Genomic DNA, 23,847 nt, shown 5'->3' with positions numbered 1-23,847 from the left:
TTTCACAGAGGAGTAGTTTGGAAAGGTCTCTTTCTGTGTTGAAACTTGCCCCTCCCTTGGCTGCCAAGACGCCACCGTCTCCAAGTTCTCTGCCTACACTGCAGTCCTTGCTAGTGTCCTTTCATGAATCCTCTCTCCCACTCGCTCCACAAATATTGGTGTTTCCCAGGGTTCTTCCCTTGGCCCTTTTCTCTCCAAACACTATTTCTGGGCAGCACATCCACTTGTCTGGGCGGGATGTTCACCTCTATGTGGATAGCACCTAAATTTGTATCTCCAGTGGCAGCCTGTCTCCTGAGTGGCACCTCCCCCTTCCAAATTCCCACCGGCACCTCTGCCGGAATAACATGGTGTCTTCCTGCCTCATGTTTTTATTGGGAACTGCTCCATTTCAGTGCTTGGCTGGACGAAGCAGAGAGGGGCGTCAAGGAGGAAGGGAGTTTGAATTCAAAGAATTTGTTTTACATGCAGAAGGAAGTGGGAAGTAGGAGACCGTAGTCAAAAGGAGATTGTCAAGGATTTTGTGAAGTAGACCTGCTCCAGGTGATGACAAGGTCTAGGGTCTTGCTCCTCAAAGGGTGGTCTGGCGCCGTCACATTAGGATCAACTGGGAGATCCTTGGAGCGAGGGATCTTGCTGCTTCACTCCTTAGATCTACCGAATCAGAATCTGCATTTGAACGAGGTTCCTAGGTGACCTGTATGCACATTAAGGTCTGAGAGGCATTGGTCTAGGGTGTGTGCATGAGAGTGAGTTGAAATCGAGGGGAGATGAAATTTGTCAAATAATGGCTGTCAGGGAACCAAGAGGCTGTGGTGTTGAATGAATGAATAATGCACAGGGACACTGAAATGGCCCAGTAAGAATGCAATAATGTGGGCGGAAAGGAAGAATGTGAGCCGACTACCAACCTCCTTAATGCATTCATTATGCCCTGGGAGCGAGGGAGGGTCCTTGCGTCAGATGACAGTGATATTTGACAGAGGATTTTTGACATCTCAGTTCTTTGAGAATAGAGTCTCTAATTAGGATTCCCCCCTCTTTAAGTTCCATGTCTCAGCTCTTAAGATAACATAGCAGGTTCTTAAATGGTGATGGATTACTTTATGAGCAGTGGACTTAATGAGGCTAAGCCCTTTTTTCTGGCTTTATGTCAATTTATAATTTTTCTTTTCTTCTTCATCCTTTTTTTTTTTAAAATAGCAGCAAGAGCTGACTTTAATGATCTGATAGCCAATATTACCCCTTTTTTTTTCTTCCTTTGATCCTATTTTCCTGACAATTAAAAATGTGTTTGCTAGGATAAACTTTCACTCAGCTTCAACAATTACCAACTCAGTCTAATTTCATCTGTAAACTTGCCTACCTTCACCCCTGACACCTGATAATTTTGAAGCAAATCTAAGGCATCCTCATTCCATCTGTAAATATTTTAGTTTGATTTTAAAATATAAGACTCTTTAGTATTTTTACAAGTATGCAATACAGTATTGTTAACTATAGTCACAGTGCTACACATTAGATCCCTAGGACTTATTCATCTTATAAGTTTGTACCCTTTGACTAACATCTCCCCGTGTCTCCCACCCCCAGCCCCTGGCAATGACCATTCCACTCTTGGTTTCTGTGAATTCGACTTTCTTAGATTCCACTTATAGCTGAGATCATAGAACATTTGTCTTTTTCTGTCTGGTTTATTTTGCTTAGCATAATGCCCTCTACGTTCATCTATATTGTCACAAATGGTAGGATTTCCTTCTTTTTTATGGCTGAATAATATTCCATTGTATATCTGTCAGTTAATTTATCTATTAATTTATTGATAGATACTTAGGTTTTTTTTTGTGTGTGTGTGTGTGTGTGTCTTGGCTATTGTGAATAATGCTGCAATGAACATGGGGTTGCAGATATCTCTTCAAGATACTGATTTCATTTCCTTCATACATATACGCAGAAGTGGGATTGCTAGATCATATGGTAGTTCTATTTTTCAGTTTTTGAGGAATCCCCATACTGTTTTCCATAATGACTGTTCCAGTTTACATTCCTACCTATGGGGCACAAGTGTTCCATTGCCTCCATGTTCTTACCAACAGTTGTAATCTCTTGGTTTTTGTTTTGTTTTTAAAAAATCTTAAAAAGATTTATTTATTTATTTATTTGTGAGCGAGAGAGAGAGAGAGCTGGGGGAGATGCAGAGTGAGAGAGAGAATCCTCAAGCAGACTCCCAGCTGACCACAGAGCTCGACATGAGGCTTGATCCCAGGACCCTGAGATCACAGCCTGAGCTGAAATCAAGAGTTGGATGATTAACTGACCGTGCCATCCAGGCACCCTGTTTTTTTTTTTTTTAAAGATTTTATTTATTTATTTGACATGACAGAGACAGCCAGCGAGAGAGGGAACAGAAGCAGGGGGAGTGGGAGAGGAAGAAGCAGGCTCCCAGCGGAGGAGCCTGATGTGGGGCTCGATTCCAGAACGCTGGGATCACGCCCTGAGCCGAAGGCAGATGCTTAACGACTGCGCCACCCAGGCTTCCTGAGGTGCCCTGTTTTTAAATAACTATCCTAAGAAGTGTGAAGTGATATCTCATTGTGGTTTTGATTTACATTCCCCTGATGATTAGTGATGTCGAGCACTTTTCATGTACCTGCTGGCCATCCGTATGAACCCTTTGGGAAAAATGTCTATTCAGGTCCTTTGCTCATTTTTAAATGAGATTATTGTTATTATTTGCTGTTGAGTTGTACGAGTTCCTTATATACTTTGAATATTAACCCCTTAACAGATAAATGGTTTGCAGATATTTTCTCCCATTCCATATGTTGCCTTTTCATTGGGTTGATGTTTCCTTTGCTGTGCAGAAGCTTTAAAAAGCTTGTAATTATTAGTTATTAAATTTCAAGAAATGCCCCATAGTCTTCAAGGGTTCCACTTGTTTATTTTTGCTTTTGCTTCTTATGCTTTTAGTGTCATACCCAAAAAATCATTGCCAAGACTGATGTCCAGGGATCTTTCCCCTATGTTTTCTCCTGGTAGTTTTCTAGTTTCAGCCTTACATTTAAGACTTTAAGCCATTTTGAGTTAATTTTTGTGAGTGTTGTAAGATAGAGGTCCAATTTCATTCTTTTACATGTGGATATCCCGTTTTCCCAACACCATTTATTAAAGAGACTACCCTTCTCTATTGTGTATTCTTGGTTCCCTTGTCAAAGATTAGTTGATCATACATGTGTGGTTTTATTTTTGGGCTCTTGATTCTGTTCTATTGGTTTGTGTGTCTATTTTTATGCTAGNGTTTCACATTCTTTTTTTCTTCCTCCTGATATGTAGATAATATCTTGGAAATCTCATGCTAGAGAAGTTATATTAGTCTTTGAAAGAAGAGGCTGATATCTTTGGTTCTCTATCCCGGCATGTGAATTCAGTCCTCGGGGAGGTGCCTTGCTTGATAAGCAAGTTAACATGGGTGATGAAGGTGCTGGTTTGGAGTTAGGAGATTTGAGTTCTGGTTGTAGTTCTGTCCTGGTGTCTTCGTGACTTTGAGTGAATCAGGCAACTGTTACGGGCTTCAGTTTCTCATGTACACATTATGCTGGTTGGACTGTATGAGCTCTAAATTCCCTTCAGTTTGTGGAATTTTATAATTCTCTGGTTCTTTGGGGCTATACCCAGGAGTTTCTTCTATCGTGGCCAATATATTTATTGAGTTCAGTGTTATTATGCCTTTCAAAATATTGCAGCTACTGCCATGATTCAAAATCATGACACATCTGCATCTAGAATATTCTAACTGTTTTGGTAACTTTCTTAAGCGTATTAAGTATCCTCACATTAGCAGAGTGTGTTAGCTCTACAAGTTTTTAAAAAGAAATAGAGAATCTTTTAATTGCCAAGGGAATGAAACAATTTTCTTAATGAGATAGACTTAAAAAGACCAATCTCTTCAAAATGTTTGCATAGTTTCCAAAGGCTGTCTTAAAATGTGTTCCAGAATGATTTAGATAAGTTCATTATGGTGGATTCCAAATGGGACTGAGAGCATGTCGATCATTTGGTATGTGACTCTACTCTTTTAGGTTGATATTTAAGATCTATAAATGTCTTTTAAAAAATTATTGATTTAAAAATTAAAAAAATTTTGATTGATGACAGAAAATGCAGAACTAGACTGGACAAAGCATGAATGTTGACCTGATTGTTACGTATTTTCATGTGTTCTAATAGCAACAACTGTGGAAAATTTCCACTATTTTCCTGGCTTGAATTGTTCATTTAGGGAATTGATTAATAAAGAAAACTTTTTATTGTGGGAAATTTCAAATATATACAAAAAGAGAGCGCAGTATAGTGAAGCCCCATGTCCCCATCACTCAGCTTCAACAATTACCAACTCAGTCTAATTTCATCTGTAAACTTGCCTACCTTCACCCCTGACACCTGATAATTTTGAAGCAAATCTAAGGCATCCTCATTCCATCTGTAAATATTTTAGTTTGATTTTAAAATATAAGACTCTTTAGTATTTTTACAAGTATGCAATACAGTATTGTTAACTATAGTCACAGTGCTACACATTAGATCCCTAGGACTTATTCATCTTATAAGTTTGTACCCTTTGACTCACATCTCCCCGTGTCTCCCACCCCCAGCCCCTGGCAATGACCATTCCACTCTTGGTTTCTGTGAATTCGACTTTCTTAGATTCCACTTATAGCTGAGATCATAGAACATTTGTCTTTTTCTGTCTGGTTTATTTTGCTTAGCATAATGCCCTCTACGTTCATCTATATTGTCACAAATGGTAGGATTTCCTTCTTTTTTATGGCTGAATAATATTCCATTGTATATCTGTCAGTTAATTTATCTATTAATTTATTGATAGATACTTAGGTTTTTTTGTGTGTGTGTGTGTGTGTGTGTGTGTGTGTGTGTGTGTCTTGGCTATTGTGAATAATGCTGCAATGAACATGGGGTTGCAGATATCTCTTCAAGATACTGATTTCATTTCCTTCATACATATACGCAGAAGTGGGATTGCTAGATCATATGGTAGTTCTATTTTTCAGTTTTTGAGGAATCCCCATACTGTTTTCCATAATGACTGTTCCAGTTTACATTCCTACCTATGGGGCACAAGTGTTCCATTGCCTCCATGTTCTTACCAACAGTTGTAATCTCTTGGTTTTTGTTTTGTTTTTAAAAAATCTTAAAAAGATTTATTTATTTATTTATTTGTGAGCGAGAGAGAGAGAGAGCTGGGGGAGATGCAGAGTGAGAGAGAGAATCCTCAAGCAGACTCCCAGCTGACCACAGAGCTCGACATGAGGCTTGATCCCAGGACCCTGAGATCACAGCCTGAGCTGAAATCAAGAGTTGGATGATTAACTGACCGTGCCATCCAGGCACCCTGTTTTTTTTTTTTTTAAAGATTTTATTTATTTATTTGACATGACAGAGACAGCCAGCGAGAGAGGGAACAGAAGCAGGGGGAGTGGGAGAGGAAGAAGCAGGCTCCCAGCGGAGGAGCCTGATGTGGGGCTCGATCCCAGAACGCTGGGATCACGCCCTGAGCCGAAGGCAGATGCTTAACGACTGCGCCACCCAGGCTTCCTGAGGTGCCCTGTTTTTAAATAACTATCCTAAGAAGTGTGAAGTGATATCTCATTGTGGTTTTGATTTACATTCCCCTGATGATTAGTGATGTCGAGCACTTTTCATGTACCTGCTGGCCATCCGTATGAACCCTTTGGGAAAAATGTCTATTCAGGTCCTTTGCTCATTTTTAAATGAGATTATTGTTATTATTTGCTGTTGAGTTGTACGAGTTCCTTATATACTTTGAATATTAACCCCTTAACAGATAAATGGTTTGCAGATATTTTCTCCCATTCCATATGTTGCCTTTTCATTGGGTTGATGTTTCCTTTGCTGTGCAGAAGCTTTAAAAAGCTTGTAATTATTAGTTATTAAATTTCAAGAAATGCCCCATAGTCTTCAAGGGTTCCACTTGTTTATTTTTGCTTTTGCTTCTTATGCTTTTAGTGTCATACCCAAAAAATCATTGCCAAGACTGATGTCCAGGGATCTTTCCCCTATGTTTTCTCCTGGTAGTTTTCTAGTTTCAGCCTTACATTTAAGACTTTAAGCCATTTTGAGTTAATTTTTGTGAGTGTTGTAAGATAGAGGTCCAATTTCATTCTTTTACATGTGGATATCCCGTTTTCCCAACACCATTTATTAAAGAGACTACCCTTCTCTATTGTGTATTCTTGGTTCCCTTGTCAAAGATTAGTTGATCATACATGTGTGGTTTTATTTTTGGGCTCTTGATTCTGTTCTATTGGTTTGTGTGTCTATTTTTATGCTAGTACCATACTGTTTTGATTACTATAGCTTTGTAATATTTTTTGAAATCAGAAAATGTGACGCCTCTTGCTTTGTTCCTTTTCTCAGGATTGCTTTGGCTATTTGTGGTCTTTTTGATTCCATACAAATTTTAGGATAGTTTTTCTATTTCTATGAACATTGCCATTAGAATTTTAATAGGCATTGCATTGAATCTGTAGGTTGCTTTGGGTAGTATGGTCATTTTAACAATAGTGTTTCTTCCTATTCATGAACAGACAGGATTCTTTCCACTTATTTGTGTCTTCTTCAGTTTCTTTTATCAATCTCTTAAAGTTTTCAGTGCACAGATCTTTCAGTTCCTTGATGCAAACACTATTCTTATTTTTATTACCATGAATTCTTTTGCCCACTCTTAAATTCACACAGCACATTCTGTATGAATGAAACCATAAATTTATACTCTGTGTCTGGCTTCTTTCACTTATATGCTGTTTTTGAGATTTGGCATGATGTCTTATGTATTAGTCTATTTTCTTCTTTTTAAAATTGCTGAGTAATATTTTATATTACTATAAAATATTATATTTTATATTATATTTTATAATTTATTCTTCTGTAGATTGGGACATATTTTTTCCAGGTTGGGACTATTATGACTAAGGCAGCAATGAACATTCATGTATAAGTCCCTTTGGGGACATAGGCTTTCATTTTTATTGGATAAATATCTAGGAATGAAATTGCTGGGTCAGAGCATAGGTGTATGTTTAACTTTACAAGAAACTGCCAAAGTAATATTGTTTTAAATTCCCACCAGCAATGTATGATAGTTATGGTTGTTCTACAATCTTATCTACACTTGGTGGTGTCAGCTTTTTACTTTTAGTTAATCTGATGGAGGTAGATTGGTACCTCATTGTGGTTTTAAATTGCATTCTCTTAGTGACTAGTGATTTTGAACTTCTTTTCATGTGCTTGTTGGCTTACTTCACTTTTGTGATCTGTTTGCTGAAGTATTTTGCCCAATTTTAAATGGAGTTATTTTGTTATTGACTTGCAAAGTTCTTTTTAAATATTCTGAGTATATCAGATATATGTATAATGAATATTTTCTCTCAATTTTTCATTTTTTAATATCTTAAATGACACTCTTTGATGGCAGAGTTTTTTATATTGATGAAGTCTTTTTTTTAATGTTTATTGCTTTTTTGTATTCTCTTTAAGAAAAACTTGTTATTCCAAAGACACAAACATATTCTGTTTTCTTTCAGAGCTTTATAATTTTAGCTTTTATGTTGAGATCTGTGATCCATCTCAAATGAATTTTTGTATATGCTGTGAGATAGAAACCAAATTTTAGTTTTTTCCCACATTTTTTAAAATCAATTTGTCCCATCACCGTGTGTTGAAAAAATTCTGTTTTTCCCATTGTGAATTGCTTAAGTGACTTGGTCAAAATTCAGATAATGATGTAAGTATGGATTTTGGATTCTTTGTTCTGTTCCATTACTGTATTTGTTTGTATTTATACCAATTCTATACTGTATTGAATACTGTGGCTATATAGTAAATCTTGAAATCTGATAATACAAGTTCTCTAATTTGCTCTTCTCTTTCAAGGAAGTTTTGCACGTTCCAAGTTCTTTCCTTTTTCTGTGTAAATTTTAGAATCAATTTGTCGATTTCTACAAAAAAACTTCCTGGGATTTTTTGATTTGGATTGTATTGATCTGTGGACTAATTTGGGGAAGAACTGACATGTTAAAAACATTAAATCTTCCAATCCATGAACATGGTATATCTCTCCATTTATTTGATCTATCTTTAATTTTTTCAGTAATGTTTGTAGTTTTCTGTGTGGAGGTTCTGCATATCTTCGATTAAATTTAATTGCTAATAATTTTATGACTTCTGTTGTAAGCAGAATAAAAAATTTATTTTCAATATTTTGTTGGTAGAGTATAGAAATGCAGTTGTTTTTTGTATATTGACTTTGTATTGTTTTATATTTGTATTGATTTGTATTGTTTTGTTCTTTAAATTAAGATATTTACCATTGATATCTTTTCAATCATAGACTCAATCTGCTTTTAAATTTAACCAGTGAATATTTCTTTTTTCAATATTGCACTTTTCAGTTCTAGAATAGCCACTTGCTCTTCTTTAAAGCTTCCATTTCTCTGCTGATTCTGTATTTGGTCATTCTTTATGGTCATCCTTTTCTTTGTTTTTGAAAGTATTTATAATAGCTGCTTTAAGGTTCTTATCTGCTAATTTCAACATTTGGATCATTTCAGGGTCACTTTTATTCACTATTTTCTTTTTTTTTTTTTAAGATTTTATTTATTTATTTGACAGAGATAGAGACAGCCAGTGAGAAAGGGAACACAAGCAGGGGGAGTGGGAGAGGAAGAAGCAGGCTCCTAGTGGAGGAGCCTGATGTGGGGCTCGATCTCATAACTCTGGGATCATGCCCTGAGCCGAAAGCAGACGCTTAACCGCTGTGCCACCCAGGCGCCCCCATTCACTATTTTCTTGACTATAGGTCATCTATCTCTCTTGCTCCTGAATGTCTATTATTTTTTGAGTTTGTAATGGATGTTGTGAATGATATGTTATAAAGACTGTATTCAGTTATGTTCCTCTGAAGAATCATTTTTATTCCAGCAGGCAATTAAATTACTAAATACTTTGAACTTTTGGAAGCTTGGTTGTATTTTTTATTAAGGTTACTCTGGTTTGGTTTGCTTTTCGTTTTAGGATGACTCCTTAGTCTCTTGGTATAGACTTTACTTCTAAGGTGTGGCTTATATAGGGCTTTATTAGAAAGCCTGAGATATTTCCCAGGTTACAAACTCCAAATGCTCTTCTGTGCAAAAGGCAGCAATTTAAATGTTCCTTAGCTACTTCAGCTTTCCAGCTCTTGCTTTCTACTGGAATTCTTGGTGTCCTTCTCTGTGTGTGCAGTTTAGGAATCAACTAGGGACAGCAGAATTTATGAATATATTTGAGTGCTCCCTTCTCTGTGGCTATCTTCTTTCCAGGATTTACTCCCTCATTGTATGTCCTCAGGATCATCTCTGAACTACATCTGCTGACCTCTAAAGCCAGGAAGGCTCTGCCTTTCTGCTTGAATCCTAGCTACCCCATGTCTTCTGGACAAGGAGTACCCTTAGAGGATACTCCTATACATTTAGTTCTCATGAAATATGGTCCTTTTTTCCAAGGATCAAATCTCCTATATTTTCTGTTTCTTTTTGGTCACTTCCCAGTGTCTTCAATTAGTTTTTTTTTTTTAATTTTTTTTTCTGAGAGTATAATTGTTTTTTGAAACGTTAATCTGATACACAATACTCTACCACTACTGGAACTCTCTTTTTAAAAATAGAACTATAATGCTATTTCATACCTGAAAGTTTCCAATAATTCCTTAATTTCATCAATAAACAGTGTTCAAATGTGCAGGGAATTAAATTTCTTGTGAGGGAGATAATGTATAGTTCTCTGTGTGTGTGTGTGTTTGTAGCAAACCTGATGGAAAAAATTTCTTAAAAGGGAAATTCATTCATTCACTGGCTCAGAATTATATTGTTAGTTTCAGTATGAACATCACGTATTGGAGTTAAAATCTGGAAGTCTTTCTCTTAGTAGCAGCTGCTGAATCAATTTTATGGCAATTTCAACTACATCAGACCCAGTCAAAAACAACTACACGAAAAAGGGCTTTGAGCAGCTAAAATTGACGTACAATCTATTAATTTTATCAGAGTAGAATCTCTCAAATCCTCACTCAGAAATTGTTTAACCCATTTTAAGAATAGTTGTAATGAGCTTTGTGATTTCTTTCCCCAGTTTACAGAACATTAATAGTAATAAGTCTGAGAGAGAAAGATGACATCAAGAGAGGCACAGTGAAAGTAGCAGGTAGTGACAGTGGAGTCAACTCAAGTGAGTACAGTCTCTGTGTTAGATGCAGGGCTAGATCCGAGAGAAACTAAGATACCCACCATGTGGTTTGTGCATCAAGTAGCTTGTGGAATGTCAGAGTATGGAGGCAAGCGGAAGTGTAAAATAGACTGGTCAGTGAGATGATATGAGTTTGCAGTAGGTGCGCTTGTGGAAGAAAGGAAGAATTGGGTGGTTCAGGGAAAGATCCAGCAAGAACAAGTTTGAGTGGCTCACAGAAGGTTGATGTGTCGATTAGGATCCTGGGAGGAAATAAAAGACACATTGAAAGGAAATGAAATCGACCTCAGTGAAGGGATGATTACAAAGTTATGTGTGGAGTTAAGGAAGATTAACAAAAGATGGCAAGGAACCCCATAGCCTGCAAATGTGGGAAGCTGTTACAACTCCTAGACCAGAAGGGGGCAAGAGAAGGCAGAAGTTACTAGCACCCATGTGGCTTGTGGCAGTTGGGGAGAACACCTGTAACATCTGGTAGAGGAGTGCAGCCCCTGACATCCTGACCTTTATCTCCTTCCACTCTCTCATCTGCTGAATCAACCAGAAGCCAGGGAACAAGAGGACCCAGTTGAGTTGTCCATATATGTCAGCCTCCTAGAGCACAGAGCTAGTTGAAGAAGGGTGGAAGGTGGATCTGGAGAGGGTAACCTGAGAATATCCAGTAAGGTTGAGTAGGAGTTTGCTTTGGATGAGGCAAGGTCCATGTGGAAGGCATTCCAAGCCCAGGGGCTAATATGTAAAGGTACCTCATGGCATGCTCAGAGAATCCAAGAAATTTTGTGAAGAGTAAGGCATAGAGTTCATTTGGGAATGTGGCTAATAATGAAGAGTCAGTGGCGCCTGGGTGGCTCAGTTGTTGAGCGTCTGCCTTTGGCTCAGGGCATGATTCTGGTGTTCTGGGATTGAGTACCACATCAGGCTCCTCTGCTGGGAGCCTGCTTCTTCCTCTCCCACTCCCCCTGCTTGTGTTTCCTCTCTCGCTGGCTGTCTGTCAAATAAATAAAATTTTTCAAAAAAAAATAATAATGAAGATTCAGCAAGGGAGAAGTGAGAATATCTAGAAACATACAAGTCTGGTGTCAGCGTTGTGTAAAGAACCCAATATACTTTTTAATAGCAGTGAAAGCTACTGGTCTGCCTGTTGTCATAGCCTTCCTTACATATGGAGAATCATAATAAGTTAATATCACATGCAGCATACTTATGCTATCAAGGCAGGAATGTATGTGGCTAATTTAGAACGTATGTGGCTCCCCAAGAATGCTTCCACCAAAAGTGTTTACATTATTCAAATATTTTGATATTTAGAGAAAAACCACTGAAGAACCTGGAAACTTTGCTTGTATGAAACATCTTTTTTTTCTTTGATAAAGCTGGGTAGATGAAGCTTTGCTACATTTATTACTATTATTTATCAGTCATCATATTTCACATTGAGTGCCAGTTAGAAAAACATTACATCAGTAGATCTTTTATTACCTGATTTGGTTGCTGATGTGCTTGAAACAGACTGGTCTCTGATATAGGACCTCATCCTTTACATCCAGCTTGTTTAGATGCTCCTTTGGCCTAACAGGCCTTTTTCTTCATTGCTGGGGCAAGGTTGACTTTGAGTCTATGACTTATCAGAAATCCTGATCTACTTGATCTGAGACATGTATTAGCTCTGGTTTAAAGACTTAATTAAGAGATGAGGGACAATTAGCTTGTTACCTCGTGTCTCCTTTCCTCCTTCCATCCTCTGCCTTCTCACTCCCTCTCCAAGTGTGGGTTTTGCTTCTCCATCACTGAAGAACATCGTCACTCTTAGTCTTCTCTTTATTACTCTTATTGCTCTTTCCAGTCTACATACTCAACTTGTAGAGCTACCAACCCAATTAAAAACACAAACTAGAGCACAAAGCTGTTTTCCAGTATTAGGTGGCTGAACATACGTGTCAGAAGGGTAAATGTCATAACTAAGCAGTCCTGGTTTGGACCCCTACTAAAAACTTGCACATCCAACATTTTCTGGAATCTTGACCCCATCCATTGACCAAGATATCTCCATTCTGTTAGAGTGTTAGAGTCTCTCTCAGGGATAATAACAGTGCCTATCAATGAAAGGTTTGTAAAGAATAAATGCAGTAGAACTCAAGTGTTTACATAGCTTCTAGCATGTAGCAAACATTCAATAAAAGGTAGCTGTTATAATAATTACCTGGCATTAAAGAGAACTGCTTGACTTTGTTCAATCTAGCATTTTGTAAACTTGTTAACCACTGCTATTTCTAGAGTCATCCATTAACATTTTAAGGAATGCTCCCGTTCTGTGGAACACATCTTGGGAAACTTTGAATTAAGAACTGAACAAAATAGGGGCACCTGGGTGGCACAGCAGTTAAACGTCTGCCTTCGGCTCAGGGCGTGATCCCGGTGTTATGGGATCGAGCCCCACATCAGGCTTTTCCACTATGAGCCTGCTTCTTCCTCTCCCACTCCCCCTGCTTGTGTTCCCCCTCTCGCTGGCTGTCTCTATCTTTGTCGAAAAAATAAATAAAATCTTTAAAAAAAAAAAGAAAAAAGAAAAAAAAGAACTGAACAAAATTAAGCTTTTGGCTATTCATAGTGATCAATAATGCTTGAACTAGGAGTTGGGGTTCTGGATCTTAGCTCAGTTCTTACCATACCTTGAAATTGCTTAAAGAAAAAGGGAGATGTTTCATTTTAAGACACAGGACAGAAATGAAAAGATGTCCACCCCCCGTCCCCAAGGAAAAAAAAAACCCAAAGCCTGGATTTTTGCTTAGCTCTTCCTTGCCATCACATCTCCAGATGACTCAGGGGAAGTGGTCTGAAGTTCTCAGGCTGTTTAAAAGGATGTCATTAAGTTGGAGAAATTAGAATTTACGTGTTCCTTCTGATTTTGGCCTTTCAGAAATAATGAAGCCAGAAATTGTTCTCCTGTGTTTCCCTGTCTCCATCTCCCTTTGGTTTGGTCACCCCCCTTCTTGTCTTGGGTCTATCTTACCACCTGGCAGTGAATATTGCAGGCCTTGCAGGGTCCTGCTGTCTGCCCCAGCCCTTCTCCCATTGGATTTTGGTATATACATTTATCCACTTCAACACGGTGCCTGATAGCACCACAGACCCCTGGGACTAGAGGCCAATGAGTATCCAGAGCAGTCTATGGGGGTTGGGTCATCAAGCCTTCCAGAGGCACATCTGTCTGGTTGGGCACTGGTGGGATATGAAGGCCAAGGACAGATATCACTTACTTGATCATCTGAAAGCCAGGGACAATTATGTCATTATGTATGTGCATTTCTCAACTAAGCCTTCAAGGGTAATGGGTGATGAGAAGCATCCGGATATGACGTGTGTGTGACACATTCAGAGGGCAAATGTATCAGATGACTGAATTCTCTGCATGAACAAGGGGAAAGTTTCTGAGTCATTCTCATTTGCTTGTGCTCCACAGCCACCAATTCGAAGAATCCAATTCCATAGAGTCTTCCTCTACCTTGTTGCTCCCTGCCAGCTGGCTCCATGTGGCTTTCCTTGCTGAGGTGTGCTCATGTAAATGGATGCCGTATGCCAGCATTGTGGTGCCTGTGCTTAGCCTCCACGGCTGTGGCAATCATTAAAAGGGCAGCCAGTTGCTGTAGTATGGGAGGGATCATAACTTGACTTAACGATCTTCCCAGGACTACTTTTGCTTAATGATCCATTCTGTGTTAGGTGATGGGAGAAAGAGAGAAAAAAAAATTGCTTCTGTCTGTAGGCAGCCACACTATAGGCTGTAAGATCTGAGTTAATCCCAGGGTAGGCATTGCTACAGCGGTGGATCTGAGCCCAGGATAGGACAGTCATTTGGGAAATTTAGGGCAAACCCCCATCCCATCATAACTTCAGTATAGGGAGGAAAAAATCTGCCAGACATGATGGCAATGCTTTGGCTAAGCTCACAGCTGGGCCCTGGCTCTCTCACCAATGTGCTGCCTAACTGTTGTTAGTAAGCCTCTTGACCTTTGCATTTCCTCAGAGTTCAACTAGGATAAGGATTTAGATTTTCAACTTAACTTTCCTCAAGGCTAAAATAAGCAAGTAACCAAGTGTGAATTCCATGAAGGCGTGCCCAGTAAAGAAGATCAGGCATTAGAGTGTCTGCCAGTAAGAATGAGAACTCTCTTTTGGTGTTGAAGAGGTTGTGATGTCACTTGGTTTATGGAAATTCTTGCTGTTACCCTAAATTATAGATTTTTAATTTTATGATTCAACAGAAAGTTGAATTAAAACAAAAATCTCTGTTTTTATTGCATGGAGATCACTTGTAAAGTGTTCATCAAATGCATAATATTCTTTAACCTTTGGCCTATCCTTGCGGCATGCCAAGGCCATTTGTTTCCCCTGTCCATGATCAACAGGGGCCCAGTAGGTCAGGATAAGTTTCATTTAAGGGTCTTATTATTAATCAGACAAGCTGTCATTGTTCCTGATATGATAGGGGAAAGGGCACGTCCTAGACCTATCTCTTTTCTTACCTTGTCACCATGAAAATTTCCATTTCCTGGGGCACATGGGTGCCGCATTCAGTTGAGCATCCGACTCTTGGTTTTGGCTCAGGTCATGATCTCAGGGTTGTGAGATTGAGCCCCATGTCAGGCTCTGAGCTCAGTGTGAAGTCTGCTTGAGATTCTCTCTCCCTCTCCTTCTGCTCCTCCTGCTTGTGCTCTCTCTCTCTCAAATAAATAAATACATCTTTAAAAAAATTTCCATTTCCCTCATCTCCCCTTCAACTGAATGAGAGGTTAAGGGTCATGTCTTTTTCAAAAGACTCTTGAGAAATGTTGCCCAACACCCTCAGCTTTCCTCATTTGCACTGGGAACCATTGGTTTGTGGTAAGGAAGATAGAACCACTGTGTGATATGCTTGAGTTATGTGAATACCGCAAGCGAAATCCCAGGACAGCCTAGGCTTGCATTTAACATTGGTAGCTTTCTCCCAGTAGCCTCTGTCTGAGAGCTTTACAGGCTTTCTCAGATGTCCAGACGACCCCGGGGAGCTTGATTACTGCTGTGTTATTCACTCTCACTTTACAGAACAGCTGAGGCATGCAGCATACTTTGCTTACTTGTTTGGAACTCAGGCATTGAGGAATTCATCTATGAATTTGCCCCTCCAAAGAGAAATAAGAAAGACTTCACTCACTGTCACAGATAGGGGCCATGTCATGAATGGCAATTGTTTATGATCAGTTAAAATATAACGAGATTTCTATTCAGCTTTCCCCATGGTAGAGGATTAAACAAACAAACAAACAAACCAACACTAATAGACATGGCTGACAAGTGCTCGCAGAGAGGAAGGTCAGTGGCAAAATGGCATTCTTTCATTTGGAATACCTGCTGCTGGCCAACTACAGAGGGCAAAATCAAGAGAATGGAGATAAAATGATGAGAGTGTTAGTGCCAGTATGCTACCTTGTTCTGGCAAACTTCCCAGAATGAGTGGAAGATGATGAGTGACTTCCATTTTGTTTAAATGATAGATCCTTTATTTGGTACACAGCACAAGTACTTATTACCCTGAAGCTTGCCCCTCACTGTGGTCTACTTCATAACTTTCTTGTGTAGAGTCCATCTGTGTGCTTTTGTGTTGCTGTGGTACTATTTCATTGAGATTGTAAACTCTCAGGGATCGTGAACTATATTGTTCAGCATCTAGCAGGGGAATGGCTGTGTTTAGGAACTTACTTAAGACTTATGGGGTGCCCGCTGGCTCAGTCGGTTAAGCATGTACTTTCAGCTCTAGTCATGATCCCAGGGTCCTAGGATCGAGTCCTGCGTTGGGAGCCTGCTTCTCTCTCTGCCCCTCCTTCCTCTTCTGCTCTCTCTTTCAAAAAAATAAATAAAAATCTAAAAAAAAAAAAAAAAAAGAAAAGACTTAATGCCTAATGATAGGAAGAGCTTTTTGGCTAGAAATGATGCTAAATACTAGAATACTCAGATGAGGGAATCCTATTTTCTTTGATTAGTAACAATAGCATGATCTGTCAGTCAGGACTTTGAGGTTCAAATTTTGTTATGACCAGAGGCAGGGGGACATACCAGGTGACCTTGTTCCTTTTAACCTGGAGGTCGAGTGAAAAATGTTTCAAAGGCAACTTAGTACTCTGGATCTTTTTCTCCCTCATTAAAAAAATTTTTTTTTGCACTTGCAATTTTCAGTGTCTGTAATGTGCTAACGGGCTTTCCTCTCATTTAAAAAACACGTGTGGATGTGAGAATGTTCTCCTCGGGAAAAGACGGTCTCTAGGGTTTCACTTCTGGCTTGAGGTTCTATGAGGTAGGCGTTATGAAAACTCCCCCGCAGCAGGCCGGGGTGCCAGTGAGCCTCGGAGGGGTCAGCAGCTCTCCTGCTGATTTTGGCAGGAGAGGGAAACACTCAGCCACTTTGAGAGGAAAGAAGGTAAATTTTGCGATCCATTTGCACATCAAGGTAGAATGAGTTTTCAGATCTGGACACATGTTCAGAACTTATCTGTTCTCTTCTACCATCAAACCTGGTAGGAAAAGAGTAATCCAAGTTCATGTTTCTCAGCCAGATAATTTGGGAGTATAAAGGGGGCAATTGAGAGAGCCTATCAAGGAGGAAGGAAGAGGAGGGGCCAGAAGGGGGTTGGGCTGGGGCATTGTCCGGTGCTGTGGGTCGGCAATGACAGCGTAGTGGCCGTAGGGTAGGATTTTGAGAAGGACTCAGGAAGAGGAGGGAGAGAAGTGGACAGCTGAAACCCAGTAGTTGGTACTTTACAGTTTAAGCAGGGGGCATACTAGGCTCCCCAGGAACAAGGAGTAGAGAGGGCACAGTCCTCCATTAGAGAGTGCAGGAAGACTGATGGGGAGCGATGCTCTTTTGGTTCTAGAATTAAGGACAGGATTAAATCAGAGTTTTTCTACGGCGTCTTACAGCTCCCATATTCCAAGTTTCTGTGATTTCCTTTAGTAGCAGGCTGAGTTTTATATACTTACCAAAGGGAAGATAGAGCTATCTTTTGAAAAAAAATTTTTTTATCATGGCCTGAGAAATTACACAGCTTAAGTCCTCTTATTACAACTTATTAAATCATCGGCATGCACACTTTCTCAAGCCATGATGAGTTCATGGCTTAAGTGAAATTTCATATTCCTTTGGAAAATTGAATTAACATAGCCAAATCAGCCGAAAATTATCTTCGACTAGTAGATGTTATTTCTGTATCATTCTTCTTTGCCTAAGAAAATAATGATTCTGAGACTTAAGCTTGACGACTAAGAGTAAAAGCCAATGTCTACCATTTGTTTTCTCAGTCCCAGAAACCGTTTCAAGATGTTTTATATGCACTAACTCATTTAATCCCCAGAAGAGCTCTGTGGGATGAGTAGGTACCAAACCCCCATTTAGCCAATGAGGAAATTGAAAAGTAGAGAGATTAAGTAATGTGTCAGGGCTAGGATTAGACTTTGGGTCCAGCAGCTAACTCTGAGCTTTTCTGTGAACCAACATGCTTCCCACCCTCCTCCTCTCCTAGATGGTCAGTGGAATGACCAGTGTGGGCTGCATGCTTTGTGCTGGAGCAGAATTAAGGGTGTGACCCCCTGGAAGTGCTTGGTATGTTAAAGCATGAACAAGGAGGGGCGCCTGCGTGGCACAGCGGTTAAGCGTCTGCCTTCGGCTCAGGGCGTGATCCCGGCGTTACGGGATTGAGCCCCACATCAGGCTCCTCCGCTGGGAGCCTGCTTCTTCCTCTCCCACTCCCTGCTTGTGTTCCCTCTCTCGCTAGCTGTCTCTATCTCTGTCAAATAAATAATAAAATCTTTAAAAAAAAAAAAAAGCATGAACAAGGAGCCTTGGTTTCCATTCAGTGTAAAATGGGCCCATAAGATATGTTATACCATAAGTAGATCGCTTATTTTCTGAATACTGCTATTAAGAATTAAAGGCTAAATCCCTCGGTTTATAATTCTCTATATGGAAACAATAACAACACCAAAACCTAACAGTGAGTACTGACTCTCTCAGGCACTGTTGGATGTCTTTCACATCTATTAATTCATTTAAACCTAAGAGCAACCCCATAAGTCCTAATATTTTCCAGATAGGGAAAACTGAGGCCCAGAGTTGTGGAGAAACACATCTAGAAGTGGCAGAGCTATGTAGTGACCCAAGCCCTAGCCATTATTCTAAACTGCCTCCAGGACTGGGCTTTGGCAAATCCAAAATATTTGTTTCTGTGATGAGAACAGGACTCACCGTGCTTAAGGATGGGATGAGGCCACCTAGTACTGTACACTGGGCGGTGTCTTCTGTGAATGCTTGTGTATTTGAACCAGGTGATGCAGATCGTTGTGTCTCTCTTCCTATGGGATCTTTTTCTAGGGATGAGGCACAGAATGCCTCCTTACAAAGACTCACAGTGGTCTTCCATGGGATGCTGAATTCATTCTGCTCCGTGGCATTCCATTCTTACACTTTCTCCTGAAATAAGAAAACTTGTTTTGATTTTTGTTTTTGTTTTTTGTACTTTTACACAGAATTTGAAGCTACTCAATTTTCAAGGTCGTATTTGCTTATTTCATGTTCAATGAATGTTCAATGGGTTTACATATGGTATCAGAACTTTCAAATGGTGCTTATGGAATGAAATTAAGTGGCTTCCCCAAGTTCACATTAAGCTTAAGTTTCTTGAGGGAGGACTATCTTACTTGATCCAGTGGTCCAGGCCTATTTCCATTCCTGTTGTTAGAGCTTGGGGAGGGGGGTTGGTCCAGAGGTTGGGTAGGGAGTGGTCAGATGCACAGGAACCACTAGGAACACAAACTGGAAAGAGAAACTGAAATGCTATTGCCAGTGGAAGAGAGGACTGGGATGCCAGGCAGGTAGAAATGACAGTGCCCACTCCTCTTTGAATCCTTAACACCAGCGCTAGAGTGGGCTTTCAATAGTATCTGAAAAATGAATGAATGGATCCGTACTGTTCCTTAGTCAGTGCATGGAAAGATCAGTGCATTCAGAGCATGGGAAGATCATGGGGACCATTAAAGATGGTGAAGACCTCACGGGGCAGTAGGACTTGGGTTGGCTTGAGGTAAAGAGTAGATGTGAGGACGGAGGAGGGCACCTACGTAGAGGGAACTTTGGGCAAAGGTGGATGCCCCTGGAGTACTGAGCCTCATCAACTGCTACCATTTCCTCCACTTCTGTAATATCTTGTCTCCTCTCCAAATTCCCGAACTGAGGAAGGGTTTTCCTCACTAAGCCAGTGCCAGGAAAACCAAGGCATGACTCTTGTTAGCTGCCCTTCTGCCCATCTCTGCCACTGTTTGTGGACCTTGAGACTAACTTGTGAACTGTTTTGATTTGCTTACATTATTCATGAGTGTTGAGACATTGGTGTTTGGGCTCACCCAACTGGAGTTTCCTTTCCAGGTTAACATGTTTGTTGAAGGATTCCATGATGCTATCCTCCTCTATGTTCTGGCTTTGCATGAAGTACTCAGAGCTGGTTACAGCAAGAAGGATGGAGGGAAAATTATCCAGCAGACTTGGAACAGAACATTTGAAGGTGAGGATTCAGTCTGTAAGGTGACAACACTCTGTAGGTGATCAAGCTGCTTCTTCCCTAGTTTTACTTTTCTCTCTTACACCTGTGGGACTTTGTCAGTTTCTTGTTTTTCTCAGCTGTAAAGTAAGTATAGTAGGTCAAGATCAACCCACCTCACAGACTTGTTGTGAAAATGAAATGAGATAAAGCTTGTGAAAGTGCTTTGCTTGAGTCCTACTGACACAGGAAGTGCCTCGGCTCCGTCTGATTGTTAGATAACAACTCTGTGCTTCTTCAAATTAAATTTATCACAAGCCTCATTCACAACAAATAATCAGTTTCTGAAGAGTTCTGTGATCAGTTTTTTTTTTAAAGATTTTATTTATTTATTCGACAGAGATAGAGACAGCCAGTGAGAGAGGGAACACAAGCAGGGGGAGTGGGAGAGGAAGAAGCAGGCTCCCAGCGGAGGAGCCTGATGTGGGGCTCGATCCCAGAATGCCAGAATCACGCCCTGAGCCGAAGGCAGACGCTTAACCGCTGTGCCACCCAGGTGCCCCTGTGATCAGTTTTAAAAGAACTAATACCAAATATATATTCATCTGTTCAATCCTGGGTGGTTTGAGATGATAAGCAAGTCCAATCAAGTCCTGTGCTTTTATTTTACTTTTAAGATGGTGAGTATCAGCTGTGGCTTTCTTAAGAACAGAGAAGTATAAGAACCATGGCAAAAAAACGGCCCATAATCTCATCACTCAAGCAACCTCTGCTGACATTGAAAAATTGTACAAGAATGAGATTACTCTTGGCTGGAAAATATAAACAAAAATGTACAAAATGAAAAGTGAAAGTATCCCTTCCCACCGTAGCCCCCTCTCCCTAATGTAAGCACTATTAATAAGTTCCTATGAGCCGGTCTAAAAGTATTTTGTGCCTTCTGCCAGCACATATGCATTTGTATATCTTATCCAAAAGCTTATACAAAAGGAATCATATAATGAATGCCACTCTTCATTTCAGCTTTTTAAAACATATATGTCAAGTAAAAAAAAAAAATTTGCCATATGGGCACTCATAGATTCAGCACAGTTTTAAATGGTAGTTCCATATTTTTCGACCATATGGCTGCACAAGGATTCCTTTAGTCTGCCTCCAGTTGATGGCTACTTCAGTGTTTACAGACGCAAAATGCCATCACAGGCACCTTACACACCTTGATGAATATTTGTGAGTATATTCAACAGGAAACAGTTCTAGTCATGAGATATCTGGGTCGATATGTATGTTAGTGCCTTTTAAAGTGCATTTAATATTGCCAAATATCTTCTATGAGGTTTACTAGTCTAAATTCTTGCTAACAGCATATAGAGTGCTGGTTTCCTCTCACTTCACTGACACACTCAAAAGAAAATTAACATGAGACTCAATGAGAATGACCCTGCTGCTGGAGTCTTGCAGCTCCCAATTTCATATTCATTCAGTCATTCATCAAATAGTCTTGAGCACCTACTATGTGCCAGGTCCTGTTCAAAGTGCTGAGGATTCAGCAGTGAACTAAAGACCCTCCCTGAAATCAACTGAGCTTTCAGGGCAGTGGAGAGAACTGGCGATAAACAAATAAATGCACCATTTCAGGGGCTATACAATAAAGCAGGTAGGGAGACAGAAAGTGACAGGAGGGGGTGGTAGGAGACTGCTAATTTAAAGAAAGTGGCCAGGGAAGGTCTCTGATAAAGTTGCAGGTGAGTAGAGACCTGAGGGAGGTGAAACAAATTATGTAGATGTTTAGGAGGGAACATTCTAGACAGAGCAACAAGCACAGAGACCTTGAGCATGCCTGTTGAGAGAGTGCTAAGTGCTGAGCGCAGAGGCCTGTGCGGCTCGAACGTGGCACGTGAGGGGCACGTGTTAGGAGCCACGGTCACAGAGGTAGCGGGGGCCAGATCATGTGGACCTGGAAGCTGTACTGAGGCTTTGGGTTCCACCCTGAGTGAGAGAGAAAGCCACCAGAAGGTTTTGGGGGACGTGATCTTTTTGGAGCCTTTAAAAGGGGTCCTAATGGGGACCATGTGGAAAATAAAGTGTAGTTTGCAGATGGGTATCAATGAAAAACCCCCGGTATGGAGTACAGATTGCTGGACCAGGGTTCCGGAGACCTGCCTCCGAGTCACTGACTCGGTATTTTGGGCTTCTCTTTCATTACCTGTACGAAGGGGTCGGACTAGCTGATAGCCGAGGGGAGGCCCTTTCAGTCCTGCATCACGCCAAATCTTTCCTTGAGTCCTTTCTACATTTATTTGCAATTCGACAAATGAAATCTTTCAGTGATGGGAACAAGTATTGTCAAGTCTGGATTTGGGGCCCATATATATGTTTTTTCATTTGGGACTTCAATGTACTCCATGGCCTCATCTTGCCCTTGTTTATTAGAAATGCTAGGACAGTGCTGAAGGGTCAGTTTCCAGCAAGAAGGGGTCAGCAGCTATGGTGACAATTGGATTTAATTTCTCCTTGGTGGCTTTAGTGAATGCCACGTCTTACTTGAAACTAGTGTGACGTCTACTTTAACTTTAGAAAGATTGGAGCACATGAACGAATGAGCCTCTAGGATTGTCTTGCTCAACTTCTGACTGCTTCAGTTGAGGAGCTGGAATCAAATAGGATAATTCAAAGGGCATGTTAGGACGAGTCAGGTTTCCCAGAAGTTGTGCCCAATACACCGAGAAACCGGCATGTGTGGACACAACCTCGGTAGGCCACATCCCGTTCTTAGCTATTCCTCACTACATGGTGTGGTCATTTGTTCTTGGTCTTCTCAAGGAGCTTGTTAAGGGAAGGGCAGGTGCCCACAAGGGCTGGAATTCAGTTTTGTCCAGAGGGCATGGACTAAATTTGCCCATAACCCATCTTGATGCTTCCATTCTAGGGCTAGGTCTACCCCGGCAATAGGAAATGAGTCCTAGAACAATCAAGTCTACAGTTCAGTCTAAACTTAGAATCTTATCTGTCTGAATGTAAAGATAGTTGAAGCCAATTGAGCTTGAATTGAATCAGTCTGAGTGTAGCCCCCAAAAGAATTCTGAGAAATGGTCACTCTGGAAGTGACCATTAAATTGTCAAGGGAAAAATACTCTGGATTTATTTGACAAATTTGGGTTTTATTACCATGAAACCTATAACCATCTCTCAAGGCTCTCAATAAATTGCCTGGGAAGAAGCTGAATTTCCTGTCTGTGTGAGAGGTCAGAGTGACAAGGTAAATTGGACTGTGGCTCAAACCTTGAGGTCCACTACAGGCCAATAGAAATGAGGGTGGAAAGTCTCATTACTTATGTACAGGAAAATTCTGCTGTCAGCCCGACAGTCTCACCTTAAACACAATACTCTCAGGTGAAGTCTCACTTGCTAATCGGCCACCCTGAGGGTTCTCACCCCATTTCTGGGCAGAATTGTAATAGCTTAAAGTGTAAAGAGGTCTTNTTAAATGTCTGCCTTTGGCTCAGGTCATGATCTCAGGGTCCTGGGATCGAGCCCCGCATCGGGCTCCCTGCTCAGCAAGGTCTGCTCCCCTCTCTCCCTCTGCCCTTCCCCTCACTTGTGTGGGCTCTCTCTCTTTCTCTAATAAGTAAATAAAACCTTAAAAAAAAAAAAAAGAGGTCTTGGATTACTAGGGCCACCTTATTTTAGAAAATACTCTGCAAAAGCCTTAGCAGAACACACCTTTATAAACACCTCTGAATAGAATGACGAATGGTTTTGGATAGGCAATATGTTTGGAGATAAATATGATTTTTAAAAATGGCATTTCTTACTTAAAAGTTGTATAGGCTGTCAAGGATAAACAAGTTTGAGATAGGTATATCCTTTGTAACCAGTCTATATTAAAAAGACAAAAAAAAAAAATCAAGATGAATGGTAGCTCCATCCTGTTTGTGGCAAAGTAGACCAAAGTCTGGAAAACTCAGTG

At 40.3% G+C, this 23,847-nt stretch overlaps 1 protein-coding gene across 2 annotated transcripts in view; it reads left to right on the top strand.

Moving 5' to 3' along the window:
* The window catches only part of NPR3 (natriuretic peptide receptor 3), a 74,877-nt gene that overhangs the window by 40,692 nt on the left and 10,338 nt on the right, over window positions 1–23,847 (top strand). For both annotated transcript variants that reach the window (XM_034657044.1, XM_034657043.1), the window contains exon 4: window positions 19,766–19,901. In XM_034657044.1, the coding sequence (XP_034512935.1) occupies window positions 19,766–19,901 (136 nt within the window). The remainder of the gene's footprint in view (window positions 1–19,765; window positions 19,902–23,847) is intronic.

The sequence above is a fragment of the Ailuropoda melanoleuca genome, chromosome 3 (genome assembly GCF_002007445.2).
Source record: "Ailuropoda melanoleuca isolate Jingjing chromosome 3, ASM200744v2, whole genome shotgun sequence".
In the NCBI taxonomy this organism is placed as follows: domain Eukaryota; kingdom Metazoa; phylum Chordata; class Mammalia; order Carnivora; family Ursidae; genus Ailuropoda; species Ailuropoda melanoleuca.
The sequence above is the reverse complement of the archived record's forward strand: the minus strand, read 5'-3'. Positions and strand labels throughout refer to the sequence as shown.